General features: G+C 36.3%; 1 protein-coding gene across 1 annotated transcript; it reads right to left on the bottom strand.

Moving 5' to 3' along the window:
* Positions 1–11,411: 11,411 nt before the first annotated feature.
* Positions 11,412–13,144, bottom strand: LOC126795743 (peroxidase 43). The gene is made up of 4 exons (XM_050522510.1): positions 12,929–13,144; positions 12,608–12,790; positions 12,371–12,533; positions 11,412–11,956 (listed from the first exon to the last, which is right to left on the bottom strand). Exons 1-4 carry the CDS (start codon positions 13,142–13,144, stop codon positions 11,535–11,537), a joined length of 984 nt encoding a protein of 327 aa, XP_050378467.1. The 3' UTR covers positions 11,412–11,534.
* Positions 13,145–17,152: the final 4,008 nt, after the last annotated feature.

Here is a 17,152-nt window from a genome sequence, read left to right on the forward strand (position 1 = left end):
AAAGGTGGTTCTATTTATAGAGACCACTGATAATCTGATATGCATTTCTGTATATACGTGGGAATGGTAATTCGAACAATTCTTCTCTCTTTTTTTGGTGTTGTAACGTTCTTCTCTCTTTTGCTAAGAAAGAAGAATTATCTTCCTTTTAGGGCAGTGACGTACACTGCATGCATTGTAGAATTTTCTAACACGTACAATATTTGATTCTTTTCTAAGACGTATAATATTTGATTTATTAATCGAGTAATTATTTTATATACCCGTTACACACACTATGACACTGTTATATAATATATTTAATTAATTATATAATGAATTAACGTCTACGCGGTGGTGAAAATTATAAAAAATTATTTATATATAAAATTAATCAGAAATAATTACAATAAAAAAATAATATAATATTAAAGAGTATGACAAGTGATCTATGTAACGGTTACAGTAATCATTTCTCTTCTCAGTCTTAATACAATTGTATAGAGAGTCGCTGTCATGGTGGTAATAACGAGTAATAATGATAATGATAATGATAATGATACGTAAGTAAGTTCGTCAGCAAAAGTGGCTCGATTCAGGTGGTAAGACTGAGTAAAATAATGTGTTTTGCAATTGCCATGTAAAGATGTGGGCCCCTCGAATACTACGTAAGTGGATTCGTCAGCATGGTCGTTTTTCAGGTGGTCCCACTAGTCTGTAAAATTTCACCTGCAGTTTTCCACAGTAATTAGGAAGGAGCGAGGAACAATCAACAATCTATGTTACTAGCTAGCCGCTCTTCTGATCGTCGGAAACTGGGTTTCTTTTAATTTGCGGTACCGCCGGTTACGAGGAAAACATTACGAGGAAAATATTTTAACATCACAATATGGTGCCAGATTAGACGTCATAATCATATACGACATGGCACATAACTTTATCACGTCAATAATTAAAATAATTATAAATGTCATTTTAAATAAAAAAATAATATTATTCGTGTTAATTTAACAGCTCTAAATTATTATAAAAATATAATTTTTTCATTACAATAATACTTTTAAAATGAAATTAATTTTTTTTTGATATTTTTATGAAAGTATGCTTATATGTGTGTGTGTGTGTATGCACTCATAAAACTTATTTTCAAAATAAAATCATTTCATCCGCGGAAAAAATAAACATGTGTGTGCAAAACATATATTTTAAAATAAAACTATTTTCGTCCTAAATTATTATTTTCAAATATATATGGTAATTGTCGGCCATATATATGATGATTATCGGCCAATATTAATTTCATGGAAAAAATAATTTGTTACCTTACATGTCCCATAAAATCTAATAAATTGTCATAAGATTATAATGTTGTTTTCATCACTTATAAGGTAACTTTTTTAACAAATATCGTAAAATAATTTTCAAATAAATATAATAAGGTAACTAAATCATCTGAAGTTTAATTTCTATTTACAAAATATGATATCCGAATTATGTCCATGAAAATATATTTTTTTTAACGAAAATATTTTTAAATTTAATAATCATAATGAATAAATATTAAACAAGGATAAAATTGTCTTTTTATTTAAAAATGATATTTTATAACTATTTTAATTACTGACGTGGCAAGGTTATGTGGTATGTCATATATAATTGTCGTGCCGAATTTGTCGTCATATTGCTCTAATTACAATCTGATTACGCACGGTTTCCTCTTTCATTCGTTTTGACCGCGCTTTCTCCATAACCTCTTCATTTAAACCCCATGCTTTCTATTTTTTCTTCTTGTACATTGTTGTTATATTCTTTGCTATTTGTTGTTGTGATCATTGTGCTGGTTTGCTGTAGTCTTTTCCTTTTTTGTTCTTGTTTCGATTTGCCTTCTTTTTCTTTAACTATTCACTTTTCCTAGTTCAGCTTGATTGTGTTCTGTCCTAAGTAGTACGGACACGAACACGAGTGTCCGTATTTGACACGATTCGATATGTAGACACGGCATATAAAAAAAGTTTTTGACACGTACACGGACACGTGGTGGACACATTAATTAATTATTATTTTAATATATATATTATTTTAAAAATTAATTTTATAAGTATTTAGATGTATATATATGTCAAAGTGTGCATTAAAATGAAGAAAACATAACTTGTTGTAATGGTAAGGACTTGATCAGTACCTTGGATAACCAAGATTCGAATCTCATAACAAGTATTCTTATTTTTATCACGAGTTTCTCTCCTTATATATATTAAAGTGTGCATAAATATAACAAAAACTAAATATGTTGGAATGGTTGAGAAGTTGTTGGGTGTCTTAGATGACCAAGGTTCGAATCTCACCATAAGCACTTTCATTTTTATCATGAGTTAGTGCGTGTCCGCGTGTCCTATGCGGATACTCGCGTGTCCATTACATATTGCAGCATGTTCGAGCCGTGTCAAAATCAGTTCGTGTGTCTGAGCGTTTCCGTGTCGGACACGCGACCCAAATAGCATATTCGTGCTTCATAGGTCATGTACTATTAATTGGCTTTCTTGAAACGTTCGTGATGTTCTAAAGGGAAACATATTCAATACACATTCTATTTGAACTGTGTACGCACACCAACCGATATTTATATGACACGTTGTCTTTTCACAATGTTCTATAAACAATTAAAAAATGAATAATTTACTTTTGACATTAGATTCCTCTTTTGCCCCCTTTGTCTCTATGTTTCTTCATTTGACTCATCTCGTCGCTCTCAGTGACGAGAAGCGGAAGAGATGAGTGTTTGGTTTTGAGAGATTATGGTTAGGGTTGAGAGAGCGAGAGAGAATCGGGTTTGGAAATTATGAGAGAGAGAGAGAGAGCCACATGTTCCTCTACATAGTAAGAATCAAAGAAAGTTAGGCAAAGCTCGTTCTCTTCTCAATGATTCACGAAATAAAAAAAATGTTAGGCAACCACACATGTTGATGACATGCACAGTCGAGAACTTGGAGGAGGTCGATGATGTAGGCAAAAGAGCTAGAGGTGGTTGATCTCCTAGGTCCTGGGTCTGGTATTAGTGTGACCGTGAGAGAGAGAGGTCATGATTGTGTTAATTTGCTCAAGAAGATGCAGATCGAAGACCCCATGCAGCTCAGAGGCAATCTGATCATTGTTGAGTGGTACCATCACAATCATCATCGACCATCATCATCATAAACCAAGATGAGGAGTGATCGAATGAGAGAGAATGATAAATAAGGGGGTAAAAATAGAAAACTAAAACAAAGTATTAATTTGATATTAAAAGTTGGAATCCACATATCATATAAAGCATTAAATTGGGTCAGTATGCGCACACTAGAGCACTAAATACACTCTCGTTCTAAAGATGGTTTCCTTAGTTCATCCCTGTTTTTTATTAGGTTGATTTATCTAGACTTATTTTGTTTGTTTTTGTGATACTAAACTTATTTTGTTTTCAAACATGATCGTTATCTCCATTGTCTTGTTACTGATCTCACTATCCAAAAGAGCTTTTATGTTACTTTTCTTTATATGTATGCACATAAGAATCAACAACTGGACCTTTGGAATGATATTATTGATATAGCATCTTTAAGACCTGCCAATTCTGATGCTTAATTAGATTATTTTGGGTGACTTTAATTGTATCATAGATCTTTCGGAAAAATCTGGTGGTGCTCGTGTTGTTACTAATATATGTTAAATTTCGCTGACTTTCTGAACTCATGTTCTCTTATTTCCTTACCTTCGACTGGTAGCAAATTTACCTGACAAATAAGCAACGCCCTCCTAATAGAATTTAAAAAAAAACTGTGATCGTTTTGTTGCTAATGCCAATTGTCTACAATTACTACCTTCTTTACATGTTACCAATTTACCTATTTTTCATTCTGACCACGCTCCTATCTTGCTATCTCTGTCTCCCATGATCCCATCTTCTAAAAAGAATTTCAGGCTTGAGGCTATGTGATGCATAGAAGTTATTATGTATACCTGGTACACAGCCTACGTGGCGTACCTCCTTAATGTCATTGATCTATTTTTTACTGTGTTTATTTTTTATTAGTTATTATATGTAAATATACTTTTGTTATTTTCACCGCGTGGATGTTAATTATACTATGGCGTAATATGATTGGCTAGGTACACCACATGACAGTGTCACATGGTGTTCCGGATAGACAGAATAATTACAACCATTATGATTTTATGAATGTTGTTTCTTGTTTTTTCTACTGCCGCTAATCATGTTTATCATGGTATTCCTATGCAGACTTTTTCTTCTTTTACTTCTTGTTTTCAATTACAAATTGGAATCGTACTACTTTTGGCAATCTTTTTCAAAGAAAAAAAAATCTCTTAGCCCACACATTCAACAGGAACAACAAGCTTATGCTACTGACGTTGATGAAAATCATCTACGCACTGACTAATGTAGATTTTCTCAACTGGACAAGTTGAGTAGGGATGAAGAGATTTTCTGGCTTCAAAGAACAACTGTTTTTTTTCAAACTTGATAAGGGCAAAAGAAAAAAGCAAATTTCTTAGTTGCAAGATGATCAAGGACTTATTATTACTGATCCTTCTAAAGTTTAGAACTTATTTCGAAGTGCGAAACTCCTTTCACTTTGGACTGTGACAATCAAGCAGCTATGCACACAGCTGCCAATCCTGTTTTCCACGAGCGCACCAAGCATATCGAAGTGGATTGTTATTTCATTCGTAACCAGGTTCAAACTAAAATTATGGCCACATCTTTTGTTTGTTCCTCTGATCAACTGACATATGTTTTCACCAAAATGTCGCCTACTGCTCAGTTTCAACGTCTTTTGTCCAAACTTGGCTCGAAAGACTCTTGATCCAGCTTGAGGGGGAGTATTGGATGAACTAGATATCTGTGTTAATTAGGGTTTTACCTATCTGGTTTTGCCCTAGCATTAATTACTGCATTAATGGCTGCTACCTGCAACGGCTCCTTCTCCTCTGCAGTTCCTTGTGCAGAAAGCAACGGCTAGTTTCAGCTTTGTGTCTTGGTTAAGTCCTAATGATCTGTCTGATCATGTTGATTAAATCAATGTATATATAGCTACTCTTTACTCTGTAGGTTTTAGTCTAAAGTTAGATAAAGGCTGGTTTCTCTTGGCCTATATATCTTTGTGTATTCTCAGTTGTAGATCACGTACAAGTGCAATATATCATTCATATTCAAACCATTGTTCTTTCTATTCTTTTCTATTCTTATCTTCTCCAAAAGGCATTAGAATTTCTAACCTTTTCTTTGCAGATGATTTTTTATTATTTGGTAAGGCTACTTCTTATGCAGCTAGAAATTTTAAAGCTTTGTTAAATACTTTTTCTTCTGCTTCAGGGGTCAACAGATATATTTTCACACATCTACTGTATTATTCTCTTCTAATGTTTCTGCTAATAATAGGAACTCTCTTTATCAAATTATGCAAATTCAACATAAGAACTCCATTTGTCGGTATTTAGGCATTAGTAATGTTGCTTGCTGGAAGGACCCCTTCGATACTAAAGATATTGTTCTCAAAGTTCAGAAGAAGCTTGCTGGCTGGAAGGCCACTTCTTTATCCAAAGGAGGTAAGTTGACTCTTCTAAAAGCTAATGTTACTGGTATGCCTAACCATATTCTCTCTTGTTTTAAGTGTCCCTCAAAGTTAGCTACTCAGGTTGACTCCATGTGTCGACAAATTCTTCTCCTATGTCTTTGGTCACAAGTCTGCACTCAGAAGTCCGAAGGCTAAAAGTGGTTTAGGTCTTAGATCTGTGTCTGTTTTTAACAAAGCTGCTCTTGCTATTTTTTTTTAGGAAATTAGATATAAACCTATTTTTCAACCCTCCCCTTGAATCTAGACCCATGCCCAAAACTTTTTCAATATATACCCAAATTAGTTATTTTCACATTATTTATAGGTTTTATTTCAATTAAATTATTTTATATTTTAGATGGTTTCACGTTTCTAACATTCTGATTAAAAATGTGAAACATCTTCTTCAAATTAATTGTGACTAACGACTTTCTATTTTAATTAACATATAATTGTTTCTATCATAAATGAAAATTACAATTTAATTTGAAAATATTAATTTGCAGTTTTATGTTAGAGGAATTTTAGGATTACATTCTGAAAACGGAACTAATAAATTCATAACTGCATTCTCAATTTTGCCCCTTAATTAAGAAAATTAATGTTGAATTTTGCCATAATGGACTTTAATTTTGGCCCTTAGTTTCTGTTTCTTAGTTCTATTTAGTCTTTTGTCACGTACATTATGTCATCACTAACTTTCATTATTTCCTTATGACCAAACGTTTTCTCTATTTTGTCATGTATTGGAAAATGCGAATGTGACAATGAAACTTTTTCTTGTTCCTCTCACAATTGATTTCTTAACTGTTATTAACGGTTAATTTCCTTCATAAGGTATGTTAATTAATTTGGTGAACAACATTAATTGTTAATTAATTACATTCTCAAAGTGTTTTGAAAAAACTGATAATTCATAGCCGATTTTGATTCTAGACACACAAATGCAGAAGCACACTATTAAGGTATTAGATTGTACTACCTACAATTCATGTCGTCATTATAGGTAGTTTAAGATTGCACCTATTGAGCAGATTCAACATACAGTATAATCTCGTTATATTAATACCCGATTAATTATTAATCTCACTAAAATTACTTTCTGCCTGTTCTAACTCGGGGATAATGTGCTAAATTAATATTTCGCTAAATTTGTAAGATAATATAAAATTTGAGAATTCATATAGACCCCATCGGATATATAAATTAATAATGACATAATTTATATAATAAACTTTACATTTATGAGGATTTCATTGAAGAATTTTGTTGATTTAATTATTATCAAATAAAATAATACAATACATCGGATAACATATGTAACGACCCCAAAATTTCGAGCCTAAAAACTCAAAATTCCAAAGTCGCTATACACTAAACAATTTCAATGAAATCGAAATCATTTAGAATGCCACAGCGGATCATCTCTGAGTTTAAAATATAATTCAGACAAGCCGATTATTACAAACCCAATGATAATTCAACATGTAACAAATGGAATTGTATAATCCTCACAACAATCTCACAAATAAATTCACTCAAATTCCCACACACAAATCCACGCAAGAACCTCACCACAAACTGGATAAGATCGACTTCGAGTCTTCGGAGTCGTCACTCAATCACCACTACTCAGCACCTGCAGAAGTATCCCCTACACCATTGAATTGGTGCACCGGGATTATAAACACAAACCCGGTAAGCTTTACAGCTCGTATGAGTAAAATGTTAATATAACTCATGTATCAACATATACAAAAATCCACGTCACCACAACATAAATGTAATCACGAGAAATCGAGCAACCCATCTGGTTACTCTAACACATTCACAATATGGTTACTAATGAGCGTTGGTACACATCTGTTACCCCTCACTTAGTATACCGCTGATGTTGGGTAACCACCCGCCACCCAACATCCAAAAACAACTGAGTACTCATGAGCAGACAACCACCCGTTACCTCCCATGTGGTACTATGGCAGACAGACTAGAGCTCTAACTGTATCGTAACTTTCGCCCGGCCAAAGGCTAGGTTCCGACTTGCCAAACACGTACAATAATCTCACATCATATTGTACCAATCACGTCCGAAGACAAATCAACATTTTAACAATCTCAATGTTAAAATCATGTACAATAATCACACATCATATTGTACGTTTCAAAATCATGCTCGATATAATTCACAATAAAAATCATAACAGTATATTATATAGCAAACTATATATATTCGTACTTATTTACCATTTATACAATATATATATAGTCCACTAAATCCTATACATGTCATATTTCACAACACATGCTCAATACACAATTTCTCGTCTTTGAAATGACCATTTCTAATGAATTAATAACAGTACGTAACATAATGAACTATATATATATATACTTATTACCATTTATACAGTATATATGTAGTCCACTATATTGTATACATGTTTGTAATTCATTATTAAATACTCTTGCAAAATATTGAATCACCGCGAGGGTAGATTCGTAATTATGTGAGATTTTACTCACCTTATTGACTTGAGCGTAATTCCACAATTTCCGAAGATAATTCCTTTCCTCGATTTAACGATCACCTTGAAAAGATAAGAAAAGAATTTAGAATCGTTTCGTAAACCTTTAAATGCCGAAACAGTAATAATCGGTTACTGTTCAGCAATTTTCGGTTTTACGAAGTTACTGTTCACTGTTACTGTACAAATACACAATTAATACGTATTTCTGTACGTATAAATACTATATACGTATTTATGCACGTATAAATATTATATACGTATTTCTGCACGTATAAATATTATATACGTATTTCTGTACGTATAAATATTATATACGTATTTTTGTACGTATACGTACTGTTTAAATGTAAATACAATTTCAGTAAATAAAATTCACCAAATTACCCTTTTACAAATTACTTTTTACATTTACTGAAAGTAATTTATATTTACATTTACCGTAGGTAAAATTTAATTACATTTACCGTAAGTAAATAAAATTTACATTTACATTTAAGTAAATTACCAAAATACCCTTCTCGGAATCACTGTTCACGCCGCCGCACGTGGCGGCGCGTGGGGTACACGCGCCACCCGCCGGCAGGCCGCGCGTGGGGCACACGCGCCGAGCCCAGGGACGGCGCGTTGCATGCCACCGCCGCCCCATTTCTCTCCCTTTTTCCCCCCTCTTCTCCGCCACGGCCTCACGCCGCGCCTAGCCCCCTCCACACGCCCACACGCGCCGCCTAAGGCGGCGGCATCTCCCCCCCCCCCCCCCAAAACCTCATCCTCCGATCTGCCTCTATACGAATCAAACAACCACAAAAATCTCAACAAGGCCTCACAACAATCATCCTAGGCTAACCCTCACCTCAATCAAGCTCTTGGATCGTCGCCGGAGAGCTCACGAAGGCTTCGGTGGAAATCGCAGAACCTTGACGCCGTTGGTGGAGCTCCGACGCTGCGTGCGTGAGTGCGTCGACCTCTGGGCCGGCTAAGGAGGGCCGCGCGGTGCTCTCTGGGTCGGCGGTGCACGACACGCCGGGCTGGAGGCAGAGGTCGCAGGTGGGAAGGAAGATCGGGGAGGGAGAGAGAGAACCGAGAGAGAGAGAGAGGGAAAGAGGGAGGCGGAGAGAGTGAGGGTTTCCAAATGTGGAAAACCCTAATCACAAAACACTCTATTTATACTCATTCCCAAATCGGAAACTAACTTCCGACGTCAATAACTTCTACATACATCGTCCGATTAGGACGCGTCACATACTCACGAAATCGTATCGACGAGCTCTACAACTTTCGTGAAGGAAGTTTTCGCAACCGATCGACGGAATAAAAGTCGATAATTTCGTTCGGAAATGTAACGTTTTTCTTAATAAACGTTCCGAAAACGTTTCCGTTTTTCATTTCAAAGTATCGCAACCATCACATTCGTTTTTAAACAAACTTCACAACTTAAAAGAATTTAAATTAAACCAAATATTGTTTTTGAAATTTAGGATTATTACAACATAATATTTTGAACAATGGTATCTGTGATAAATCTAACAATGTTGTGCATGAATAAAAAGTAAAACTTTTTTCTTTGAAAAAATGAAGGAAAATATTTATTATATCTTGATAAATTAATAAATTATTAATTAATCTATAAATTAATAAATTATTAATTTATCGATATATTAATATCTCACTAAAATAATAAATTTTCTCAGTCTCAAACCTATTAATTGATAGAGGGTTTACTGCCTTGTTTAGTTGTTGGTACATGAGTTAAAGGTAATTTAGTGAACAATATCGAAGCTCTTCAACTAATAAATCAAATAAAAATATTGTTTAAGGCAATCCAATTAATGGTCTCAACAACATCATTGTGAAATAACATTATTCAAGGTGCATGTTAAAAAACCACACTTATTTAAACGTAAAATGTCACTGGAAAAAATTACATAAGATGTCATTTTATTCAGTCTCGCAAAACTCCTTCCACCCTTAACCGCCATTTCGGTCATTCATGAACCTTTCTAAGACTTATGCCCTCTACTCAATTATAGCACCTTAGGAAAGGTAGACTAGTGAATGGTGTGATTCCCACCATTTGTAGCTTTGATTCAATAACTTTTGCCCTTAATTCATCAGTCATAATGCGCTCAAATTTTAGTAGGTCACACCTAAACTCTAGGTGGGCATACTCTTTCACCATCAAAAAAGGACACAATCTGTAGACAAAGAACAAAAAATCAAGATTTAAATTAAGTTACATGTAAGGTACATATATCCACTCTATGTACATAACTAAATTACCTATACATTATGAACGGACAACTACACAGATATTTACCATTACAATAGTAACATCAAATCTATTGGTGAGGTACATGTACTAAAAATCTACTCAATATGTGCAACATCGATCCTCCCACATATTCAGCAGATTAACAAAACCTACATATAACTAATAAACATAAGATTCTATATGTGAGGTACATGTACTAGAAATTTGCTCAATACAACATTGGTCCTCCCACACCATGTATATCTTTTGAACAAAAGCAAATAACATTACCTACCAAGCAGATTCCAATGCTTTGTAGGGTAGAACATTTTACCTCAACCTTTAATGAAAATTACATTAGCGCGCACTGTGCCACTATGACTTTCTCCACGGCCACAAGTCTCTTTCATGTAGCGCAAACTAGGCACATACCTTTTCTTCTTCAATTCCCCAACTAAAGGATAGTTTGAAGATCGACCTCTTGAAAAAGAAAATGGAGAGGAATGAAACAGTTTGATGACATCTTCACTTCTGGTTGTATGTGAAAATAACTCGGGCCTAATTATCATCACTATTATAAGGAAACTGCTTCTTAGGACAAATCTACATGCAGGCCTCATCATGAATGATTCTGCGTATCGAATTCTCGCCATAGATGATGAAAATAGTTGATCGAATATCCCTGAACAAGCGCAGACAAATGTACCAACCTCATAAACTCATAAGGCTTAAATTTTTTAGTGAGTCTCTGATATGATTGCGTATCTTAGACCTCGAAATGTTTAACGTAGAACACGAAGATCTTGTCTATTCTTGGAGTTCAGAAGGATCGAAATCAATTCAATTTGGATATAAGTTCAGATTAAACTCGCTCATTAAAGAGAAAAACAACTGATCATCACAAAAACATGTGGTATATGGAGCGAAGGTGCAAAACAACATACCCTAGGGACTTGTAGAAATGAAGGCCTTCTACGTACAAGATAAGGACCGAAGACATATCTCTTTATTAATTCTATAGCTTTATAGTATCTACTAATGCCATTTACAGTAGGGACTTGTAGAAATGAAGGATACAAAATTCATTCCAAGACAGTGGTGAAAAAGACCATAAGATTTGAGAGGCAAAATTTTCTTCAGAATCAGTCTCCATATTCTCTTATTCTAACTAATACTAGAACAAATTCGTCTAACCCCACCTTCCGAACTTGTCTTGATACCAATCTGCCCCATCTTTATGATCGATTCGACAAAGTCTTCCTCAAATGAAGGTCCAAATGGTGGAGAGAAAAAACCAAAGTAGGAGTCTATTACACTACTGGTTGTTTCATCCTCATTGAGCTTGGCGTCAGATTCTAACACTGCAAAACCATTTCTGATGTTTTGCATAATGTGAATATCAAATGTTTCCTCACTTCCTCGATCGATTGACAAGCGCACATTAACATCACCATTTTGAGGACACTTTGCTTTGAGTTCTTGGAGTAGATTTGGGTTGATTGTTGGATCAGATCCACCTCCCGGGATAAAATTGTAGAGTCTCTTGGTCATGAAGAAGCAGGCTGTTGTCCCAATTGTATGAGCAGCTGCATAATAGTACGTAATAACGATGATCATTAAAAGAAACATTATGCTAATCTGAAAATGACTATGAATCAAATGAAATTCAAATATATATGTACGTTATATAGAGAATTTACAGATTTGTTCATAAATGACACAGTTCCAATTTGGTGAGCATATATATAGAGTAGCCACGTTAATCTATCTGTCCTAATAATTCATTGAAAAAATGCCAACTTAAAACATCTAAATCTCAGCTAGTCTTTTCTGTCGACTTGTGATTACTAGCTAATAATGGGGTAGTGCGAAACTGTGAATCTTCCACTGTTGTCAAATTGCATGTATAACCAACCTTTATCATCACTCAACTTGCATGAGACTAAGAGATAATAAGGACTAATTAACAGAAAAAGAAAAGATTATACATAATTACATACCACTGAGAGTGACAAGGTCTTTCTCTGAGAGTCCTTTCCTCATGAACTTTGCCTTGAGTTGCTGAATCGAATCACCAACATCCGGCATATCACCGGCCAAGGACAGATTTGAAACGAGGCCATCTATCCGCCCTGTTGGCACCTCGTAACTCGGCCCACCCGCCTCCAATTTTTACAGTAAAACTGTTTAGAATCATACATAAATCATCTAACACAAGAGCAGGTATTTGGAAGTACCAAGGTTATGGCATCTCTAGCAGCCAAGGCCACAATGTCTGCGCAGGAAACGACGCCATGGCATGTAGCCTCCAACCGCGCTTTTGCCTTCTCTATCACCTCAAATCCCCTTACCCCCTGGTGACCAAAGGCATTTTTCTCTGCGTTTTCACCATTGTCTATGAGGATTGAACCATCACAACCCTACATATATATAAAACAACACAATTAACTCATTGCACTAGGTAGTGCGATCAGAAGTCAATCAAAAAGGAGAAGAAGATAGAAAATATATATATATATATATATATATATATATATATATTGGAACTAGCTCAGTACCTCAACAAAGCAGTCGTGAAAATGGAGCCTGAGCAAGACGGCCGGCATATTGGAATCCGAGCGAGCAGCTTCCCGGACAACTGAAAGAACAATGGCCTCAGCATTGGGGCATGTTTCGTCGTAGAAACCAACTGTAAGCTGGTCAAACTGGCCCTCCGACAAACAAATGCTACCAACAACTAATAAGACCACAATCAAACCAGAGACCAAAGCCATAAGTCTCTGATGAACGCAATAATCTGATCGAGCACGCAAGCTGGATAAGATGAGGAACTGAAGAAGAGACCCTAGCAAGTTATATGCATACATATATATATATATATATAGTTATATATTTATATGAAGAGGCCAACGGTCCCCGGCTGCAGTTATTAAGAAGAAGCTTTTCAACTGACAGCTCTAAGGAAAATGGACTGCAATGTGTCAAATAGAATGCATGAGAATTTGGCACCTTGCTAATTACCGCTCGTTTACCTATCATAGTTATTACTAGTTATTATCTTACGTAATTGTCATCCAAAAAGTCTAAAGGAGTCGCCATCCATGTGAATACTATTCTTCTTAACTTATTTTCTGGGGTAAACACCGATTATATATATTATACTAGTTTGTTCATAGTGCTAACTGCTAAGTACGTACCCAAGAATTAATAAAACTAGCTAGATCGAAATGTAGCAGACAACCCAACTGGAATCACGTACGTTCATGCATATATCAGAATTAGAATCTTTCTCTGTTGGCTTCTTAGAGAGGATGTTCGCACGGTTGTAATTGGGGAAATATCACTTGCAAAAGCCCCACATCTAAAACCAGTTAATTGATTGACAGTAGAAGTTTCCCAGCAGATGTCAACTAAACCAAATGGTGTTATTGCTTTGGAAGAGAGACTTGTATTATGTGATCGATCGATTTATATTAAAACCAAACGAGAAATATGGATCTAGGTGGTGTTACTAGAGGGATTGATCAATGATGGGATAAGATTGAAACTTGGATCGAGAAAGGCACTTGTCATTCTTGATAATGATCTGTGGAACAATTGAATGCATAGGCCGGCCATATGCCCATATCACTTAATCACTACATATATATCCGACTCCAAAAATGAATAATGAAGAAGAAGCTGTTGAGCCATTTACTTATTGGCATGCATTTCTCCCTATACATCTTGTTTCTTGATTGGAAGGGACAGAAACTATATCACATATACTGCAAAGGTGGTGTTATTTTCCAGAGACCTTCAACGTTGCCTTGTATCTGCTAGTTAAAGAAACAAGCTAATGATGCATGATTTGCTTCGAGAAGTTGCTCTTAAATTGTGGCACCATGGATACCCTGCAAGTAGTTCTGTAGTTGTACATACTTGGCATTCGAAACAAGCATGGAAATTATCCCTTCTTCGAGTCGTTATTAAGCATACTTAAAATCTGCCTTTGAGTAAAGAATAAAACCATAAATGAATTACCTATATTGCATATGATCAAAGACAAGCAATTTTATCGATGCCGTAACCAATTGTCACATATATGATTCATGTTGATCAACAATTTATAACAGAATGTGATTTGATCAGAACATATTGTAGACACATGAAATTTAATGAAGTAAATTATCTTCGTTAAATAATTAAATCAACCAAGAGCCCGAAAAAATTGCACATGTGGCCAAAAGTCAACAAAGTTGGTGCGGATCCGAATAAAACTCGTGTCAGCACATAAACGGATGATCGTAATCGAAGGTACGTGATTCTGACGTAAATCGGAAAATTTAATGTCGTTGACGACTCGAAATAGTAATCGGACATTTGATTATATTAATAAATTCTTTAATGGCTATAATTAAATCAATTATTTTCTGTTTAATTTAGTTATGAGAATAACTAATTTTCAATTAATCGGAAAATACATATTGATTTAATTATACAATTAAAGAAATTTATTATTTTAAGTGTCATTAAAATATTCTACAAAATGGAAACTTTGACACTATAAATAGCCCTTCAACATGAAGAGAAGAGAGGGATTTTTAGACTTGGAGAAGAAGGAGAGAAATCACTCGAGCAAGAATCACTCTCGACAAATCCCGAAGTCTCTCAAATCCACGAAGAATCATCAAGCGGCCAAATCGCTCGTTCTTCATCAAATCCAAATCCAACCTCAAGTCCACGAAGAATCATCAAGCGGCCAAATCGCTCGTTCTTCATCAAATCCAAATCCAACCTCAAGTCCACGAAGAATCATCAAGCGACCAAATCGCTCGTTCTTCATCAAATCCAAATCCAATCCAAACTCAAGTCCACGAAGAATCATCAAGCGGCCAAATCGCTCGTTCTTCATCAAATCAAATCCAAATCAAACTCAAATCCTCAAGATCAAGTGCATATCACCCTTGAGCCAAATCACATACGGAGATAGAATCAGAGGAGTTCACCAAAGATTGTAACCCTGCGCTTGATATTCAATAAATTACATTTATTTGTATACGTGTCTGCATTCTCTTGCTTGTTTTCAGATTCGTGTTCTACAAATTGGCACGCCCAGTGGGACATTTTTGGCCTCTCATCTCCTTCTCCGAAGAAATCAAATCCGTTTGTGCGATGGCTTCCAAGAACAACCAAGTCGTTCCAACAAAGAAATCCAAGTCCACAACCGCGAGGTTAAGCAGAGAGGCCGAGCTGATCAAGAAGTCCAACCAAACATCCTCCAAATCAAAGAGTGAACCGATTGCCCTTGTCACCCGGAGCGTGGCTACAGCTCAACCCACGACGTTCATAGCACTTTCTAGTAAGCCTCGTCAACCAGTCATCACCTTGGAGAGCTTGGGAGCAATAGATCATGCCTTTCAAAGCGGGAAGAAGCAAGTGTCAAAGGAGAAGGAGCCAAGTGAGCAATCTCTTCTACCCGTTCATGGTGATGGCCCTATCCTTGGAGACGTTTTCTCTGATGACAAATCATGCACGGCATCATACCATGGAAGTCCCAAAGAAGATGGCCCTATCCTAGAAGACGTTTTCTCTGATGACGAATCAAGCACGGCATCATACCATGGAAGTCCCAAAGAAGATGGCGATAACTTTCATTCTATGACACATGAATCATCTTCTGACAATGCGTAGGTCTTGGTGACGGGGGCATCCACAGTCGAGGAGCAACTCTCCAATCTGTTGGAGATGGTTGAAAAGCTCACCCGAACAGTTGAAGAAAAGGATGTGCAAATCCCTGAGCTCTATAGCAAGTTGGAAGATCAAAATGATGAGAACTCCACCAAGGGGTCGCCTGGGAGGAGCAAAGTGAATGAAAAGGGAGAAACGTTCAAGAACGATGGCGACTCGCTTGGTTCCTTATCACTCCAGTAATTGCAAGACATCATCACCAACTCAATTCGGGCTCAATATGGAGGTCCTTCTCGTGACTCCATCACTTACTCCAAACCTTACACGAAGAGGATCGACAGCTTAAGGATGCCGAGGGGGTATCAGCCACGAAATTTCCAACAATTTGAAGGTAAAGGAAACCCAAAGCAACATGTTGCCCACTTCGTGGAGACTTGCAGTAACGCCGGGACAGAAGGCGATCACCTTGTCAAGCAGTTCGTTCGCTCGTTGAAGGGAAATGCCTTCGAGTGGTATACAGACTTAGAACCGGAGTATGTTGACAGTTTGGACCAAATGGAGCGCGAGTTCCTTAATCGATTCTATAGTACAAGGCGGACGGTGAGCATGATGGAGCTAACTAACACGAAGCAACGGAAGGATGAACCCGCGATCGGCTACATCAATAGATGGCGCTCACTTAGCCTTGATTGCAAGGATCGACTGTCAGAGGTGTCAGCCGTTGAAATGTGCATCCAAGGCATGCACTTTGATTTGTTATACATCTTGCAAGGAATCAAGCCTCGTTCTTTCGAAGAGTTGGCTACTCGAGCCCACGACATGGAGCTAAGCTTGGCAAGTCATAAGGGAAAGAATGAAACCATGGTCGACCAACGAAAAGACAAAGCCTTCGGAAGCAGATTTGACAAGTTTGTGAAGAAGCCTTCCAAAGAATCAATGGTCATCAATATTGCACCGGTTAAGATCTCTACGCAGGATAAGAAAGAATTTAATAAGGTGGAACCTCCTCGAACCTACGATAGGAGTAAACGCACGTTAAAGGAGATGGAGCGAAAGACGTACCCGTTCCTAGACTCTAATGTGGCGGGCATGTTAGAGGATCTGCTCGAAAA

The sequence above is a fragment of the Argentina anserina genome, chromosome 5 (assembly GCF_933775445.1).
Source record: "Argentina anserina chromosome 5, drPotAnse1.1, whole genome shotgun sequence".
Taxonomy (NCBI): Eukaryota; Viridiplantae; Streptophyta; class Magnoliopsida; order Rosales; family Rosaceae; genus Argentina; species Argentina anserina.